General features: G+C 45.9%; 1 protein-coding gene across 1 annotated transcript in view; it reads right to left on the minus strand.

Annotated features, from left to right (window-relative positions):
• The window catches only part of ctnnd2b (catenin (cadherin-associated protein), delta 2b), a 71669-nt gene that overhangs the window by 17328 nt on the left and 39561 nt on the right, over positions 1-14780 (minus strand). Inside the window, exons 11-13 of the mRNA XM_079751686.1 lie at positions 10047-10179; positions 8384-8597; positions 1902-2088 (exon numbers count right to left, since the gene is read on the minus strand). Coding sequence (XP_079607812.1) covers positions 1902-2088; positions 8384-8597; positions 10047-10179 — 534 coding nt within the window. The remainder of the gene's footprint in view (positions 1-1901; positions 2089-8383; positions 8598-10046; positions 10180-14780) is intronic.

Here is a 14780-nt window from a genome sequence, read left to right on the forward strand (position 1 = left end):
AGAACGTACAAATTCCCTGCCAGAATGTCAGAATCTCTCCAAAAGAATAATACGGCTTCAACCGACAAATCTTTACAACCGTTGGGAATTGTAGTCTTTTTTGGTGTGCCATGGTGGAGCAGGTCTACAGAATGAAAATATAATTTTTATTAAACCGCTCAGGGTACTTTCTGTTAAAATTGCTAACCCGCTTGCAGAAAACGAATAATAGATATGTATTTATCATATCTTCAATGCCAGTGAATTTACATTAAAACGCCATGATTTATGGGTGGTGTCTGATGTCAGGTTATTTATATAAAAATAACTTGTCTGAGTTAAAGTCTCAAACGGATACACGGGCCAAGATTCACGTGAGTTTGGATGGTGCCCAAAAATCATAAAACACCCAGTATATGGGAAAAAAAGACAAATGTAAGAAGACGATAGGGAGAGGTTGCTCTGCTGTCCATTAAGGCAGGGTCCACTCCATGGAGGATATTGTGGCTTTATATCGATAATAGATGGATATCCATAAGGATTTAACAATAATAAGTGTTTGTTATTTTAAAAATTTGATATTGATCATATTTCATGTCGATAATACATTGATAATAGTTTAATATACATACTGGTTTTATATTGTTACTAGTTTTTCATACATGATGGTTTCATATTGGTACTAGTTTCATGTACATAATGAATTTATATTATTACTGGTTGGATATACATAATGGATTCATATTATTAGTAGTTTAATATACATAATGGTTTCATATTGTTATTAGTTTGATATCCATACTGGATTCATATTATTACTAGTTTGACATACATAATGCTTTCATATTCTTAATAGTTTGATACACATAATGGTTTCCTATTGGTAGTAATTTCATAATATTGATCATAGTCTATACCACCACCAGCCTCATTGATTTGGTAGTCAAAATACGCACAGTAAATATTATATTAACAAGACATAGATAGCCCAAGGGAGATACAAAGAGAGACGAAGTGTGAGAGAGAGAGAGAGAGAGAGAGAGAGAGAAAGAGAGAGAGGGAGAGAGAGAGAGAGAGAGAGAGAGAGAGAGAGAGAGAGAGAGAGAGTGAGAGAGAGAGAGAGAGAGAATGAAAGAGAGTCAACAATCCACATCCCAAAGAACATGAATCATTTCTCATGGAATATGTAATTAAAGACAAGGTTTCTCTTTGTTTACAGACCCATTCATATATTCCCTTTTATGTTACCCTCGCCCTTTATTTAATTTTTTAAGAGAGAGAGAGACAGAACAAAGAGATTGTATCCTCTTGGTGTGTATGAGATTTCCATTGAGCCCATGATGTCGTGGATTGATACATTGAGGCATCATGTATGATTGTTGTATCGCAACCTTGGCACACACACACACACACAGACACACACACACACACACACACACACACACACACACACACTAACACATGCACAAGCACGCATGTAAAACACACAGACATGCCTTGTTGCCTAGTGTAATTTTGTGCAGTATGACATCATCATCATCTCCTCCCAGAGAAGAGCACTGGAGGATTGGCTCCTTTGTCTAGAGATAGAACACCCCCCCACACACAAACACACACACACACACACACACACACACACACACACACACACACACACACACACACAATCCCACTTCGACCACCGTCCAACACTCTCATCCATCCATACACCCACACCCACTAGCCCTCACTCCATCACACCCAGAACTAAACCACGCCCCCAACCCCATTTAGCCAGACCCCCACACCCCTAGACACCTCCAACCTCATCACCCATATCTCCACAATTCCACCCCCCCCCCCCTCCTCCTTCTCCCCCTAGCTTTCACTCTGCTACCCACCCACCCCGTCACCCCATCAGTCACCCCAGAGTGTGTGCTGACCTGAGGCACCCGGTGGCGTTCCTCAGGACCTGGGAGGAGTGCAGGTGCAGCTTGCGGTCGTCCTGGGCGTGGGGGGAGGAGTCCCAGCCCGAGTGGGGGATGATGACGGCGTTGGTGAGGACCGCCAGCGCGTCCTGGATGATGGGCATCTTCAGAGCGTCGCAGGACGACAGATTCCACAGCACACCTGGGGGGGGGGGGGGGGGGAGAAGATGTTAGAATGTTATCAGAGAGGGGAAGGGAGGGAGGGGTTGATACCCCAGAGAGCTGAGCAGAGAGGGAGAGAAAGATAGAGAGGGGGAGCGAGAGAGAGAGAGAGAGAGGGAGAGAGGGAGAGAGAGATAGAGGGAGAGAGAGAGAGAGAGAGGGATGACAGAGGAAGACGGAGAGAGAGAGAGAGAGAGAGAGAGAGAGAGATAGAGGGAGAGAGAGAGAGAGAGAGAGAGATAGAGGGAGAGAGCGTGAGAAAGAGAGAGAGAGAGAGAGGGATGACAGAGGAAGACGGAGAGAGAGAGAGAGAAAGGGGTGAAGAGAGATAGAGAGATAGAGATGGGATAGCTAGAGACGAGACAGAAGAGACCACAGACAGATGGGCAGACCATAAAAAAGATGGACAAAGAGACAGACAGACAGACAGCCAGACAGCCAGAAAGATAGATAGATAGATAGATAGATAGGTCCCATCTTATACAATAGGTAGTATTTCAATACACCAAAGTAATGGTGGTAGTAATAGTCCTCTACACAGACTTTACAAAGCTATGACTCATTTACAACCCGACTTGCCAAACCTCTCTCTCTCTCTCTCTCTCTCTCTCTCTCTCTCTCTCTCTCTCTCTCTCTCTCTCTCTCTCTCTCTCTCTCTCTCTCTCTCTCTCTCTCTCTCGCTCATTCTCACGCTCTCTCTCCATCCATTGCTTGATTGCACACATACACACACAGAATCAGGCCAATAAACTAATGTACACAATAATCATCTTTCCCATCCTCACTCAAATTGCTATAATCTTCTACACAGTGCATGTTAACCACAGTGACCTTCTACTGCCTGTGCACGTTTCTGCGGTAACACAGTGCACGTAATTATACACTCTGGGTGATGCCCCGTGTGTGTGTTTGCCTGTTTCCATCCATCTATTTTCTGCATAGGTGTGTGTGTGTTTATATGTGTCTACAACTTGGTAATTGCATCGTCTGATATTTGTCTTGGTAAGGTTGTGTACATGAATCTGTGTGTGTGTGTGTGTGCGTGTGTGTGTGTGTGTGTGTGTGTGTTTGTGTGTGTTTTCATTATCAGAGGGTGGAAGGGGGGGCCTCGAAATGAGTTGCTTCCGGCTTTGAGGTGGTAATTAATGTCAGTAACTATCTTTCAATCCCTCTCTCTCTCTCTCTCTCTCTCTCTCTCTCTCTCTCTCTCTCGCTCGCTCTCTCTCTCACTCTCTCTCTCTCTCTCTCTCTCTCTCTCTCTCTCTCTCTCCCCCCCCCTCCCACTGTCCTGGCTTCACCACTCTGGAGGATGTGCTAGATATGAACTTGAGGTTCGACGCGGGACACAGTAAATCTTGCACCCCGCCACCCCCCTCCTCCCACACACAAACCAGCCACACACCCCACCTTCCTGTGTGTCCTCTGGTGATGGAGGAGATGGAGTCAGGCTGTATATGCCTCACTACGCAACCCAAACCAACTGCCACCTCCCACCACCATTTTGAAAAGACGCTAACTTGTTAATAGGAGGATTAGCATTATTGTTTGTGACAAGGCCTTCTGGTAATCTAGCAAACAAATCTTTCCATTGTTTCTATCATTGCTTTAACAGATGTTTAGTAGCCCATTAAAATGTGACTTGAGGCTAGGAAAATTCATTTAAAAAAGGATATTATTTTATTGTCACAACTTTTGTTGTTTCGTGTATGAGTTTGTATGCCGATGGATGGATTGAAACCTGTCAGCAAACGGAAAATACAATGAATAAATGAAATAGAAAATGTAATAGAAAATGCAAACATAGATCTGAGTGAATGTAAAAAAAAAACAGACTGTTTTTACACATATCTGATGCCAAACTCGATCACACTAATCGTACTGGTGCATGTCTGATTAATAAGACTCACGTGTTTGCCATCAGCCAGAATCAGACATGCCTCGGACGTGTCTAAATATAGCTCTCAGGGTTGAAGCACTTAGTGGTCGCTGGGTCTACGGAACGTGCTGATTGGACGTCAGCACTGTGTGGAGATGTAGTGCTCATAAAATATAATTTTTTCATAAAATAAAATAATATTTTAAACTCCTCTGAGCACAAAGTATGTTTGTATACAGATACACACAAGCGCACACACGCAGACACACACTGACACAGACTTGTATCTGTATGAACACCCACACACAAACCCCCCCCACACACACACACACAGACACGCACTGCACACCACAACAAACACACACAACACACACACACACACACAGATATCAGTGTAAACACGCACATACACACACAAAAAAACCACACACAAACAAAGCCACATCCACATTTCACACATAACTAAAAACACACATAGAAACACATAAACAAGCAACTGTTTATCACACACAGACACACACCCTCACAAACAAGGACATTGTACATGATCATGCATACAGCTGTTAGTATACATGAACACCCGTGTGAGATAAACTACAGAGGTTAATTAAGGTCGCAGCAGGATGGAGCATTGTGTGTGTGTGTGTGTGTGTATGTGCTGAGATTAAGTCACGTGTGCTGTTGCACGTGTGTAGTAATGACGTGCGTAGTGTGTGTAAAAAGTGTGTAGTTCCTTGACACGCAGCGGCAGGGGAGCATCTGTAGGTTGCCATGGGAACCAAAACAAAATCTCCTGCCATTGTCTGCCTGGCTGTAATGTGACAGTATTACTCCCTGCCAAGCAACCTACCCCCCCCCCCCCCCCCCCCCCCCCCCCCCCCCCCCCCCCACACACACACACACACACACACACACACACGCACACACACACACACACACAGTGTATAGCATTTGGCTATGCAGGCAGCTTGACTCCCTAATTTGATCCTCGTTTAAACTGAGAGAGAGAGAGAGAGAGAGAGAGAGAGAGAGAGAGAGAGAGAGAGAGAGACAGAGCGAGAGAGAGAGAAAGGGGTGAAGAGAGAGAGAGAGAGAGATATAGATGGGATAGCTAGAGACATTCGGACCCGACTTTTGAGGAAGCGACCGTAGTCTGGACACGGTTGAATTGTCAGCGTAGTACAAATGCAGATCTGGACTAATGGAGAGGGAGAGAGATAGTGAGAGAGATAGAGAGAGAGAGACGGAGAAAGACAGAGAGAGAGAATAAAAAGACGAGGGAGAGGGAAAGAGTGGGGCGGAAAGGAGAGAAGATAAGCATAGGAGAGAGAGAGAGAGAGAGACGGTATTTTCTCCTGACTCCTCGACAGAAGGGGTGAATATATAGAAGGGACAGAAGGGGTGAATATATAGAAGGGAAGAGAAGATAAGAGAAAGCAGACTGTAAATGTGAGGAGAGGAGAGATAAGGAAAGGCGAGAAGAGGGACAAGGGAAGGGGGGAGGAGGAGAGGAGGACACTAGGACATGGAGTGGATGAGAGGAACGAGGAAGGGCGAGGAAAAGAGTAGGAAATATAAGGAGAAGAAAGGGACATTGAGGAGCAGGGAAAAAAGGAGAGGACACAAAAGCTGAGGAGGCGAACGAGGAGAAGGGTAGAAGGAGGAATAGGAGAGGAGGAGAGAAACAGAAGAGTAGAGGAGGAGTAGGAGAGGAGGAGAGGAACAGAACAGTAGAGGGAGGAGGAGAGAGAGAGAGGAGAGGAACAGAAGAGTAGAGGGAGGAGGAGGAGAGGAGGAGAGGAACAGAAGAGTAGAGGGAGGAGGAGGATAGGAACAGAAGAGTAAAGGGAGGAGGAGGAGAGGAGGAGAGGAACAGAAGAGTAGAGGGAGGAGGAGGAGAGGAGGAGAAGGAACAGAAGAGTAGAGGGAGGAGGAGAGGAACAGAAGAGTAGAGGGAGGAGGAGGAGAGGAGGAGAGGAACAGAAGAGTAGAGGGAGGAGGAGGAGAGGAACAGAAGAGTAGAGGGAGGAGGAGAGGAGAGGAGGAGAGGAACAGAAGAGTAGAGGGAGGAGGAGGAGAGGAGGAGAGGAACAGAAGAGAAGATGGAGGAGGAGGAGAGGAGGAGAGGAACAGAAGAGTAGAGGGAGAAGGAGGAGAGGAGGAGAGGAACAGAAGAGTAGAGGGAGGAGGAGGAAAGGAGGAGAGGAACAGAAGAGTAGAGGGAGGAGGAGGAGAGGAGGAGAGGAACAGATGACATGGGGAGCGGAGAGGAAAGAGAAGGAAACAAACGAGAAGAGGGGGAGAGAAAGGAGGAGGAGAGGAGACGAGGAGCAGAGGAGTACGTCAATGTGTCTGTGTGTGTAATGATCAGTGGGTCGGGGGTCCGGCTGATTCATTTGTGACAGAGGGATTGGGCCGAGCGGGGTCCTGAATCTCTGCTCTAATGTATATGGTAATCAGCTTGAAGGCTCGCTCAGCATACAAAACCCTTCATAGTCTACACCTCCAAAGCTGTCCTGGCCTACACACACACACACACACACACACACACACACACGCGCGCACACACACACACACGCACGTGCGCACACACACACACACACACACACACACACACACACACACACAAAACACAAAAATAAACAAACACACACACACACCTGTGCACACATAGACGTGATCCATGCTTGCACAGAAACGCATTTGTGAACACATGATATTATTTTTTATTATTATTTTATGATATACTCATTGTAGATTGAGTGTGTTGAGTGACCATACCATTTAAGCCACATAAATGGGAAGCTAGTGGCACTCATTGACCCAGAACGATTAGCTTACCCATTAGAAAACGTACAAATTAAACTGAAAAACGAAAACAGAAACCCACTGTTGTACGACAGTGTGTGTGTGTGTGTGTGTGTGCGTGTCTGTGTATGTGTGTGTGTGTGTGTGTTTATGTATGTGTGTGTATGGTGGAGATGTGAGAGATGACAGAGGTTAGACCTTCTGAAATAACGTTGTCATAGAAACAAGCCGGCTCCTGGTTCCCGCTCTAACAGGTCATGTGAGCTATGTCACGGGTCAGAGTAATGCTCTAAATAAAAGTAATTATGACAGATCTTACATAAATTCTTCAATCTCGCCATCTCTTTTGCCTTTTCTATCCAGCATCGGGTACACTAGACGGACCAACTGAAATATTCCCATTAGCCTAGCACAGTCTTTATAGCCGCTCATTATCTCATTACAATGCTGAAGGGAATTAGCCCTTTTGGCTAAATATAGTGCCCTACCAAGTATGTGTGGGTGTGTTTGTGTGCGCTGTTAACGCTGTGTAACTATATATATGTGTGTAGTTATGCAGTGTGTATGTGTGTGTGTGTGTGTGTGTGTGTGTGTGTGTGTGTGTGTGTGTGTATGTAGGTATGTGTGTATTTGTGTGTGTGTGTGTGTGTGTGTGTGTGTGTGTGTGTGTGTGTGTGGGGGGGGGTATATGTGCGTGTAGTAATGTGTGTGTGTGGGGGATATGAGTGTGTGTGTGTGTGTGTGAGGGGATGTGTGCGTGTAGTCATGAGTGTGTTTGTGTGTGTGTGTGTGCTAGTAATCCTATAATCCTTGTGGAACCGGGCTGTCAGCGTCACAAAGAAGCCCAGGGGTCTAACCGGTCTGAGGGAGACAGTAGGTGATGTGCTGTTGCTATTGTTGTTGTTTATTGTTGGTGTTGATGTTTACTGGGATGGGATATCAACGCCACCATAGCCGGGATCCCGCCGTCAAGGATGGATTCAGTAAGGAAAGAGGAGGAGGTTAGGGAGTTAGGAAGGAGAGAAGGATTGAAGGAAGGAAACATAAGTGGAAGAAGGTAAGAGTGGAGGAGAGGAAGGAGAGAGAGGAGAAAGAGAAGCAGGAAGTAGTTGGAAAGGGTGGAAGAATGGAATTAAGGGAGGGAAGGAAGGAAGGAAAGAACAAAGGAAAGGCCCGGAGGAGGATGAAGTGTGACAGTTCCCATGGTAAGCTCACCGTGGTACGGGAATGTGTGTGTGTGCTCGTGAGTGCATCTGTGTGTGTGTGTTTGTGTTTGTGTAGGTGTGTTTGTGTGTGGTTGTGTGTGTGTGTGGGTATATGCATGTGAGTGTGTGTGTGTGTGTGTGTGTGTATGTGTGCGCGCCAGTGCGTGTGTGTATGCATGTGTGTGTGTGTGTGTGTGTGTGTGCACGCCTGTGCTTGCGTGTATGTGTGTGTGCACGCCGATGCATGTGTGTGCGCGCCTGTGTGTGTGTGCCTGTGTGTGTGCCTGTGTTTGTGTGTGTGTGTGCCTGTGTGCGTGCCAGTGCCTGTGTGTGTGTGTGCGTGCCAGTGCCTGTGTGTGTGTGTGTGTGCGTGTGTCCCCCCTCACCGGTGAGAAGCTCCCGTATCTCCACGTCGGTGGTCTTGCGCAGCAGACGCACCAGCGCGGGGATGCCGCCGCAGTTCTTCAGGGCGATCTTGTTGTCGTCGTTGGCCTTGCCGTACACCAGGTTCCTGAGGGCGCCGCACGCGCTGCGGTGCACGTCCGCCATCCGGTGGTCCAGCAGGTCCACCAGCAGCTGGATGCCCCCCTGACGACGGATCTGGAAGGAGGAGGAGGAGGAGGAGGAGGAGGGGGGGGAGGAGGGAGAGGAGGAGGAGGAGGAGGAGGAAGAGGTGGAGGAGAAGGTGGGGGAAGAGTGAGCGAGGGAAGAGAGGGAGGGGAAAAAGGAAGGTTCAGTCAGTGAGAGAGGAGATTTAAAAGCTGCCTGTAAGGTGCTCCTCAATGAAGCCTCCTCCTCACTCCTCCACCCCCCTCCTCGGCCTCCTCCCTCCCTTCTCCCACCTCCTCCACCTCCCTCCTCTTCCTGCCTCCTCCTGCCCCCATCTTCCATCCACCTTCCTACCTCCCCTAATCCCTCCTCACTCCTCCTAACAGGGAGAAATTCCATAGCATTAGAAGGACAGAGCGACACTCTGCTAGAGGAGGGAATCATTTTGTAGATTTCAGTGAATCCAAAGCCAGCATCCTGCAAAATGATTACAGCCAATAAGGATGTATACATAGACACTGATTATATATGTATGAATAGCGCCAAATCCTAATGATACAATATTTCATCCATCAAGTGTCATTAGGGCTGTATTATCATGCACATGTTATTATGTAACGCCTGATAGATATTTATAATGCAGGTTCTGCTTAAGTAAGACATCTCCATGAATTTTAATGAGGCTGCATTGCACTCTGAAGGCTCTTCAATATGGATTGCATGGGTAGAGGATATGTATTTTGTATGTGTATGTGTGTGTGTATGTTGATAGGTACATGTGTCTGCCTCATGTGTATGTATCTATCTTGCAAGGTCATGATATCATGCATCATTCAAATCTATGTCCACTTGTGCAACACGTCTTATAATTGCCCTTTAGCAAGGCAATGGAAAGATCTCAACCAGCTCTGAGGGGCGCATTCCTCGAGGCAGAGGCAGAACTCCTCCCTTGGCTGGTTCATTATCAGGATTCAAACTGAATGCCAACAAGATAAGCCATCAAAGCAAACCGCCCGCCACATGCTAACCAGGCAAGACTAACTAGCCAACCTAACCTTGCTTTTTATGCGAACCATGCCAAACATGCAAGCCATGCTATGCATGTCAGCTATACTAACCATACTAGCTAAACTGACCCAACAAGCCAAACTAAACACACTAGCCATGCTGACTTTTCCAATCACACTAGCCACGCTAACTTGGCTAAAAGGTTAGTTACGGTTGCACGCTGACGTAACGCATGACCACGCAGACGCTTCGACGCAGTCGTGAACCTGTTTTGGTTGTGCGTCGGGTTTACGTTATAGGACCAATCCCAGCTGCTGCTGCGTCGCCTCAACGCAAGTTCAACATTTTTGGGAGGCGCACGTCAGGCCCTTGCGGTGGACACAAGGAGGGTCTGCAACGACGTTATGGATCCATAAACCTCCTTGCCTTGCGTTGACATGCAACCACAACTATTCCTTTGAGTCACGCAAACCCTGCTTACTGCGGCAGTACCTCAGACTTGATCTTGTTGTCCCCGAAGCAGAGGTGCTGAAGGTAGGCGGCGGCATTGGACTGCACCGACGGGAACTGGTGCTGCAACATCTGGATCACCTCTGGCAGCTCTGGGTCTCTCCAGCCAAACTCCCTGCAGGGAGAGAGACATGGACAGAGAGAGAGAGAGAGAGAGAGAGAGAGAGGGAGAGAGAGAGCGATGGAAAGGAAGAGGAAGAGATTGAGTTCACACACACACACACGTGTGTGTGTGTGTGTAGGTGTGTGTAGGTGCATGTTTGTGCGTGCATGCAGCTAAATCTGTAACCAGCCCAGGAAGCCTGGCTACCTACTGTTACCCTGATTGAAAATGCTCGCCGATAGACAGAACGAGAGAGAGGTGGGAGAGAGGAGATAGACAGAACGAGAGAGAGTCAGAACGAGAGAGAGACCAAATGATACACAAGGAAAGAATATAAAGACAATGTTATAAATAGAGTAGAATGGGGTGGTAATACTATGTGAATTATGGTAAGAATATCATAGAATGGGATGGAAATACTACATAATATGGTAAGAATAGAAAAGAATGGGGTAGTAATACTATGTTCATAATGGTAAGAATAAAATAGAATGGGGTGGCAAGTAATACAATGTGTATTATGGTCAGAATTTAATAAAATCGGGTGATAATACTACGTCAATTATGGCAAGAACATAATATCCTTTAAAACAAGGCTTCACCTGATTGGTGCTTGTGTGGCTGTGTGGCTCCTCAGTACAAACTGACTGGTTTTGTACAGAAAGCTTACTGGTTTCCCTGTGTTCCATTGTGTGATCATGCTGGTCGTCTCAACATGGTTTAGCTGTTTGTTTATTCCTGTTGCTTTGGTGTTTGGTCTAGGGTTAAATTGGACCTGCGTAAAACAAACTTCTCCCACTCAAAAGCAGACGGCAGAATAACAAGAATTAGTTCTCTGACTCGAAGGAAAAACACCAGTCTGGATGATCAAACCATCACAATGATCTCTCCTGGCTTCACTAAAACATATGTTTGCTAAATTATCAAAACCACATCGTGCCAATTCTGCCTAAAAGCTTAGTGATGCCAGCACCTGCCCTGAACAATGGTAAAATAGCACTTTAGTCTTTGTGATTGTATTATTTACCGGACGTTTGAGTGAAACCAGGAGAGACGGTGATGAAGGTTTCATCTCCCAGACCGCGGTGTCCTTTTGAACGTTTTCAGCCTAGTCCCTAACTAGAACTTGACTAAAATGAGATAGATCAATTCATCGTTAGCAGCTGTGAATTGTGTCTGGCTGTATGGTGGAATACTAAGCCGTGTTCATTGTGTTTCTATCCTGGCTGTGCGGAAAAGCAACAACAAAGGTATTGATGGATGGATGGATTAGCAGGGGTTCCCATGGGTCTGTTAAACAATGCACACACAGCTTTTAACCCGTTTATCCCCGAGAAAATGTAAAATAATAAATCTAATGGGACCACCATGGACTGCCTATTCCGCGGAATGTTTTTCCGCTCTCTCTCTTCTCCGACCACTCCCATCCTCTCTCCAGCCCTCCCATCCTCTCTCCATCAATCCCACCCTCTCTCCAGCCCTCCAACCCTCTCTCTACCACTCCCACCCTCTCTCTGCCACACTCAACCTGGCTTCAGGGCAGCTGTGACAGTGTAGCAGAACCTCATCCAGAATGCTGTTCTATCTGTTGGTTATCACGCGAACAGAGCGCCGCGCGGCTTCATGAATATGGTGTGGGATGATGTAACCTTGTGTAAGTCACCTCTTAGGTTAATTGTTCCGTCACACCCCGTTTGCGGCTGAACGGACACGGCCAGCCGGGCGCATGTGTGTAGAAGAACCTGCCGGTATGTACAGGGCGCCTGCTTGTGTGTCTTAGCATTGATTGAAATGTTTCAGGATTTCAGTGTTGTATTGAGCTAGCGTGTGTATAAGCGTGCATGCGTTTAATGTATGTGTGTGTGTGTGTGTGTGTGTGTGTGTGTGTGTGTGTGTCTGTGTGTTTGTGTGTCTGTGGGTGTGTTTTCGTTCTTTAATGTGATAAGATATGGATGGCAAGGCGTCAGCAAACTCCTGATTAACACATTCTGAATTTGCATTAGCTATGTTGCCGAAGCTTTCTAGCATTAGCCACTCAGAATCTAGAATTAGCCATCTAGTTTTAGATGGCAGCAAGTGATGAAAATAATGTGCTGAAGTGAATAGCACATCAGAAATATCATTGTGTGAAAATGGTGTTGAGCTAGCCAGACCAAGCAGATTACATGTTGATTCCTATGCAAAAACTATAAACTTAAGCCCACATACTCAGGGAACTGAGTTGGCCCACTTCGTTTTAACCTATTTATAGGTATTCTTTATGTATTCTTAGGTAGTAGTAAGTACTAAGGAGGTAATAAGCAAGTAAGCAAGACATTTCTTGTTGCCATTTAAAAAAAGGGGGTGGGAGTAGTTGGAGAGCCAAAGCCATTCGAGAAAATGTCTATTTATTCACTTTATCCAAATTAATCTGGGGAAACTATATAAGCAGGGAATGTGCAGTAAAGTGCTGTATAAACAGCCTTTTGGGAACACTTAGCTTAGCTGCTCGGCCCACACAGAGTTGACTGTATAGAGCATGCAATCTCTATCCCTCTCCCTCTACATCTCTCTCTCTATATAAATATATATATATGAATATAAATATATATAAAGTCTATATCCACAGGGTACAGTGGCCTTTTTCACAGAGATTTGAATTAGTGCCACGAAAAAAGCCCTCAAACTCCCAGTGTGTGAGCCTGAGCAGTGTTTCTGAGCTCTGTGGAGCGTGGCCTGAACCCGAGGTAGGTCTCTCTTAGAGTGGGACTCTATGGACATGTCTTTATTCCTTATTTCTCTCTCTGTCTTCCGTATTCTGAAAAATCTGCCAACTCTCTCTCTCCGTCTCTGTCTCTCACTGTCTCCTCCTCTCTTCCTCCCCTTCTAGACAGTGGGCATCATGGGATATGTTCCGGGTCAGATGAGGTTCCTAGTCATGAACACTCATGTAAAAAAATGCTGCTTTGCTCAGTGCATCCTGTGAGAAAAGACACTTCCAAAGGCTGTCTCAACTCTGTATCCAATGGCTTTCACCCCCGTGTTCCGGCCAGAATTCCCAATCTGGCTCTCGTGCCAACATTGGCCACCTTATTGTCCCCTGGTGTCTAGTTTGGTTGGTTCATTCCTCATCTCTCCATTGTGTTACCCAGTGTGTGGTGAGCGTTCGACTCCTGCCACAAGGTACTAGGTTCGATCCCCTTGTATCAACAGTCTCACCAGTAGGCTCCGTAAAACAAGATGACCCCTAGCTGCTCTTTGACGTCATCAAGTATTAAATACACAATCACTATGGAAAGCGCAATCAGAGAAAAAAGAGGGCTATAAAATGAAAGAAATTATAATATTTTTTTGTGTGATCTGAACCGAAAGATCACTGAGTCCGGTCAAGACCAAGGAAGTGTTGTCCAGCGCTCAGAGAACTCCCCCAGAGGGTCCTCTTCAATGAAACATGAAGCGGACCTCAGCATCTATCATCTGAGCTCTGCGTGGCTCTGGGTGCAGGGCGTCCAGGCCTTGACCTCTACAGCATGGACACATGACCCATGTCTACACAGCGGTGTAAACACATCCATTTTTATTGATTTACTACTTTTTTCATCTTTATGAAAATTGATGAAGAGACACAGAGAGAGGGAAAGAGCCAGATCGGAGATGTGTTTGTGTGTGTGTGTGTGTGTGTGTGTGTGTGTGTGTGTGTGTGTGTGTGTGTGTGTGTGTGTGTGTGTGTGTGTGTGTGTGTGTGTGTGCACTTGCCCATGTATGTAGGCATATCTGTGTGCAGATAAATGTCAAGGCATGCATCGATGCATTTGTCGTTGCTTGTGACGATAAATGCATGGATGCGTGCGTATTGTGTATCATGTATTATAGAGTATTGTGTGCGTGTGCTTGGGTTTGTGTATGTGAACGTGCGTGTCTGTTGTGCAACCTCCAGTCAAAATATTTCCTGTGCAGCGCTTACCGGGAGGCCAGGCTCAGCTCAAAGCAGTAATTAAACTCTGTTAATAATGAAGGTAGCAGCCTGACGATTATACATTCAGATGCTACAGTCTTGGGGAGTGTACCGTAGAATGAATAATCTGTTCAGTAACGCTGCATGGACAGGAGGGTGTGTGTGTGTGTGTGTGTGTGTGTGTGTGTGTGTGTGTGTGTGTGTGAATATTATGATCAGGATTTGGGGAGAATTTAATGTATTGTGATGGACTACAGCAACAACAATTTCAATGTCAAATAGCTGCTGGGTGTTATATAGTTGGACTAAACTAATATACTAATTTCATCACAATGAGTTTGTATTCAACAGAGCTATTTGTAAGTGAAGTTTCATGCCTTACAGGCATGGAATAATGAAATTTCTTTAGCTTGATAGACATTGTGGTCTCTCTCAATAATGTTCTCTCTCTCTCTGTCTCCCTTTTTGACTCCATCTTGGTACCACTATTATTACTCTCTTTCTTCTTTCACCCATCGTTAATCTCGGAATACATCTGCATCTCGCTCTCTCTCTGTATCTCTCGCTCTCTTGCGCTCTATCTCCGCTTTTGTCTTCATTTTGTCAGCACTTAAAACTTTGTCTTCCACATTTAAACTTAGATCTCTCTCTCTAACGCTCCATGTCCACCTATCTCTCT

This window comes from Pollachius pollachius (genome assembly GCF_949987615.1).
Source record: "Pollachius pollachius genome assembly, chromosome: 14".
In the NCBI taxonomy this organism is placed as follows: domain Eukaryota; kingdom Metazoa; phylum Chordata; class Actinopteri; order Gadiformes; family Gadidae; genus Pollachius; species Pollachius pollachius.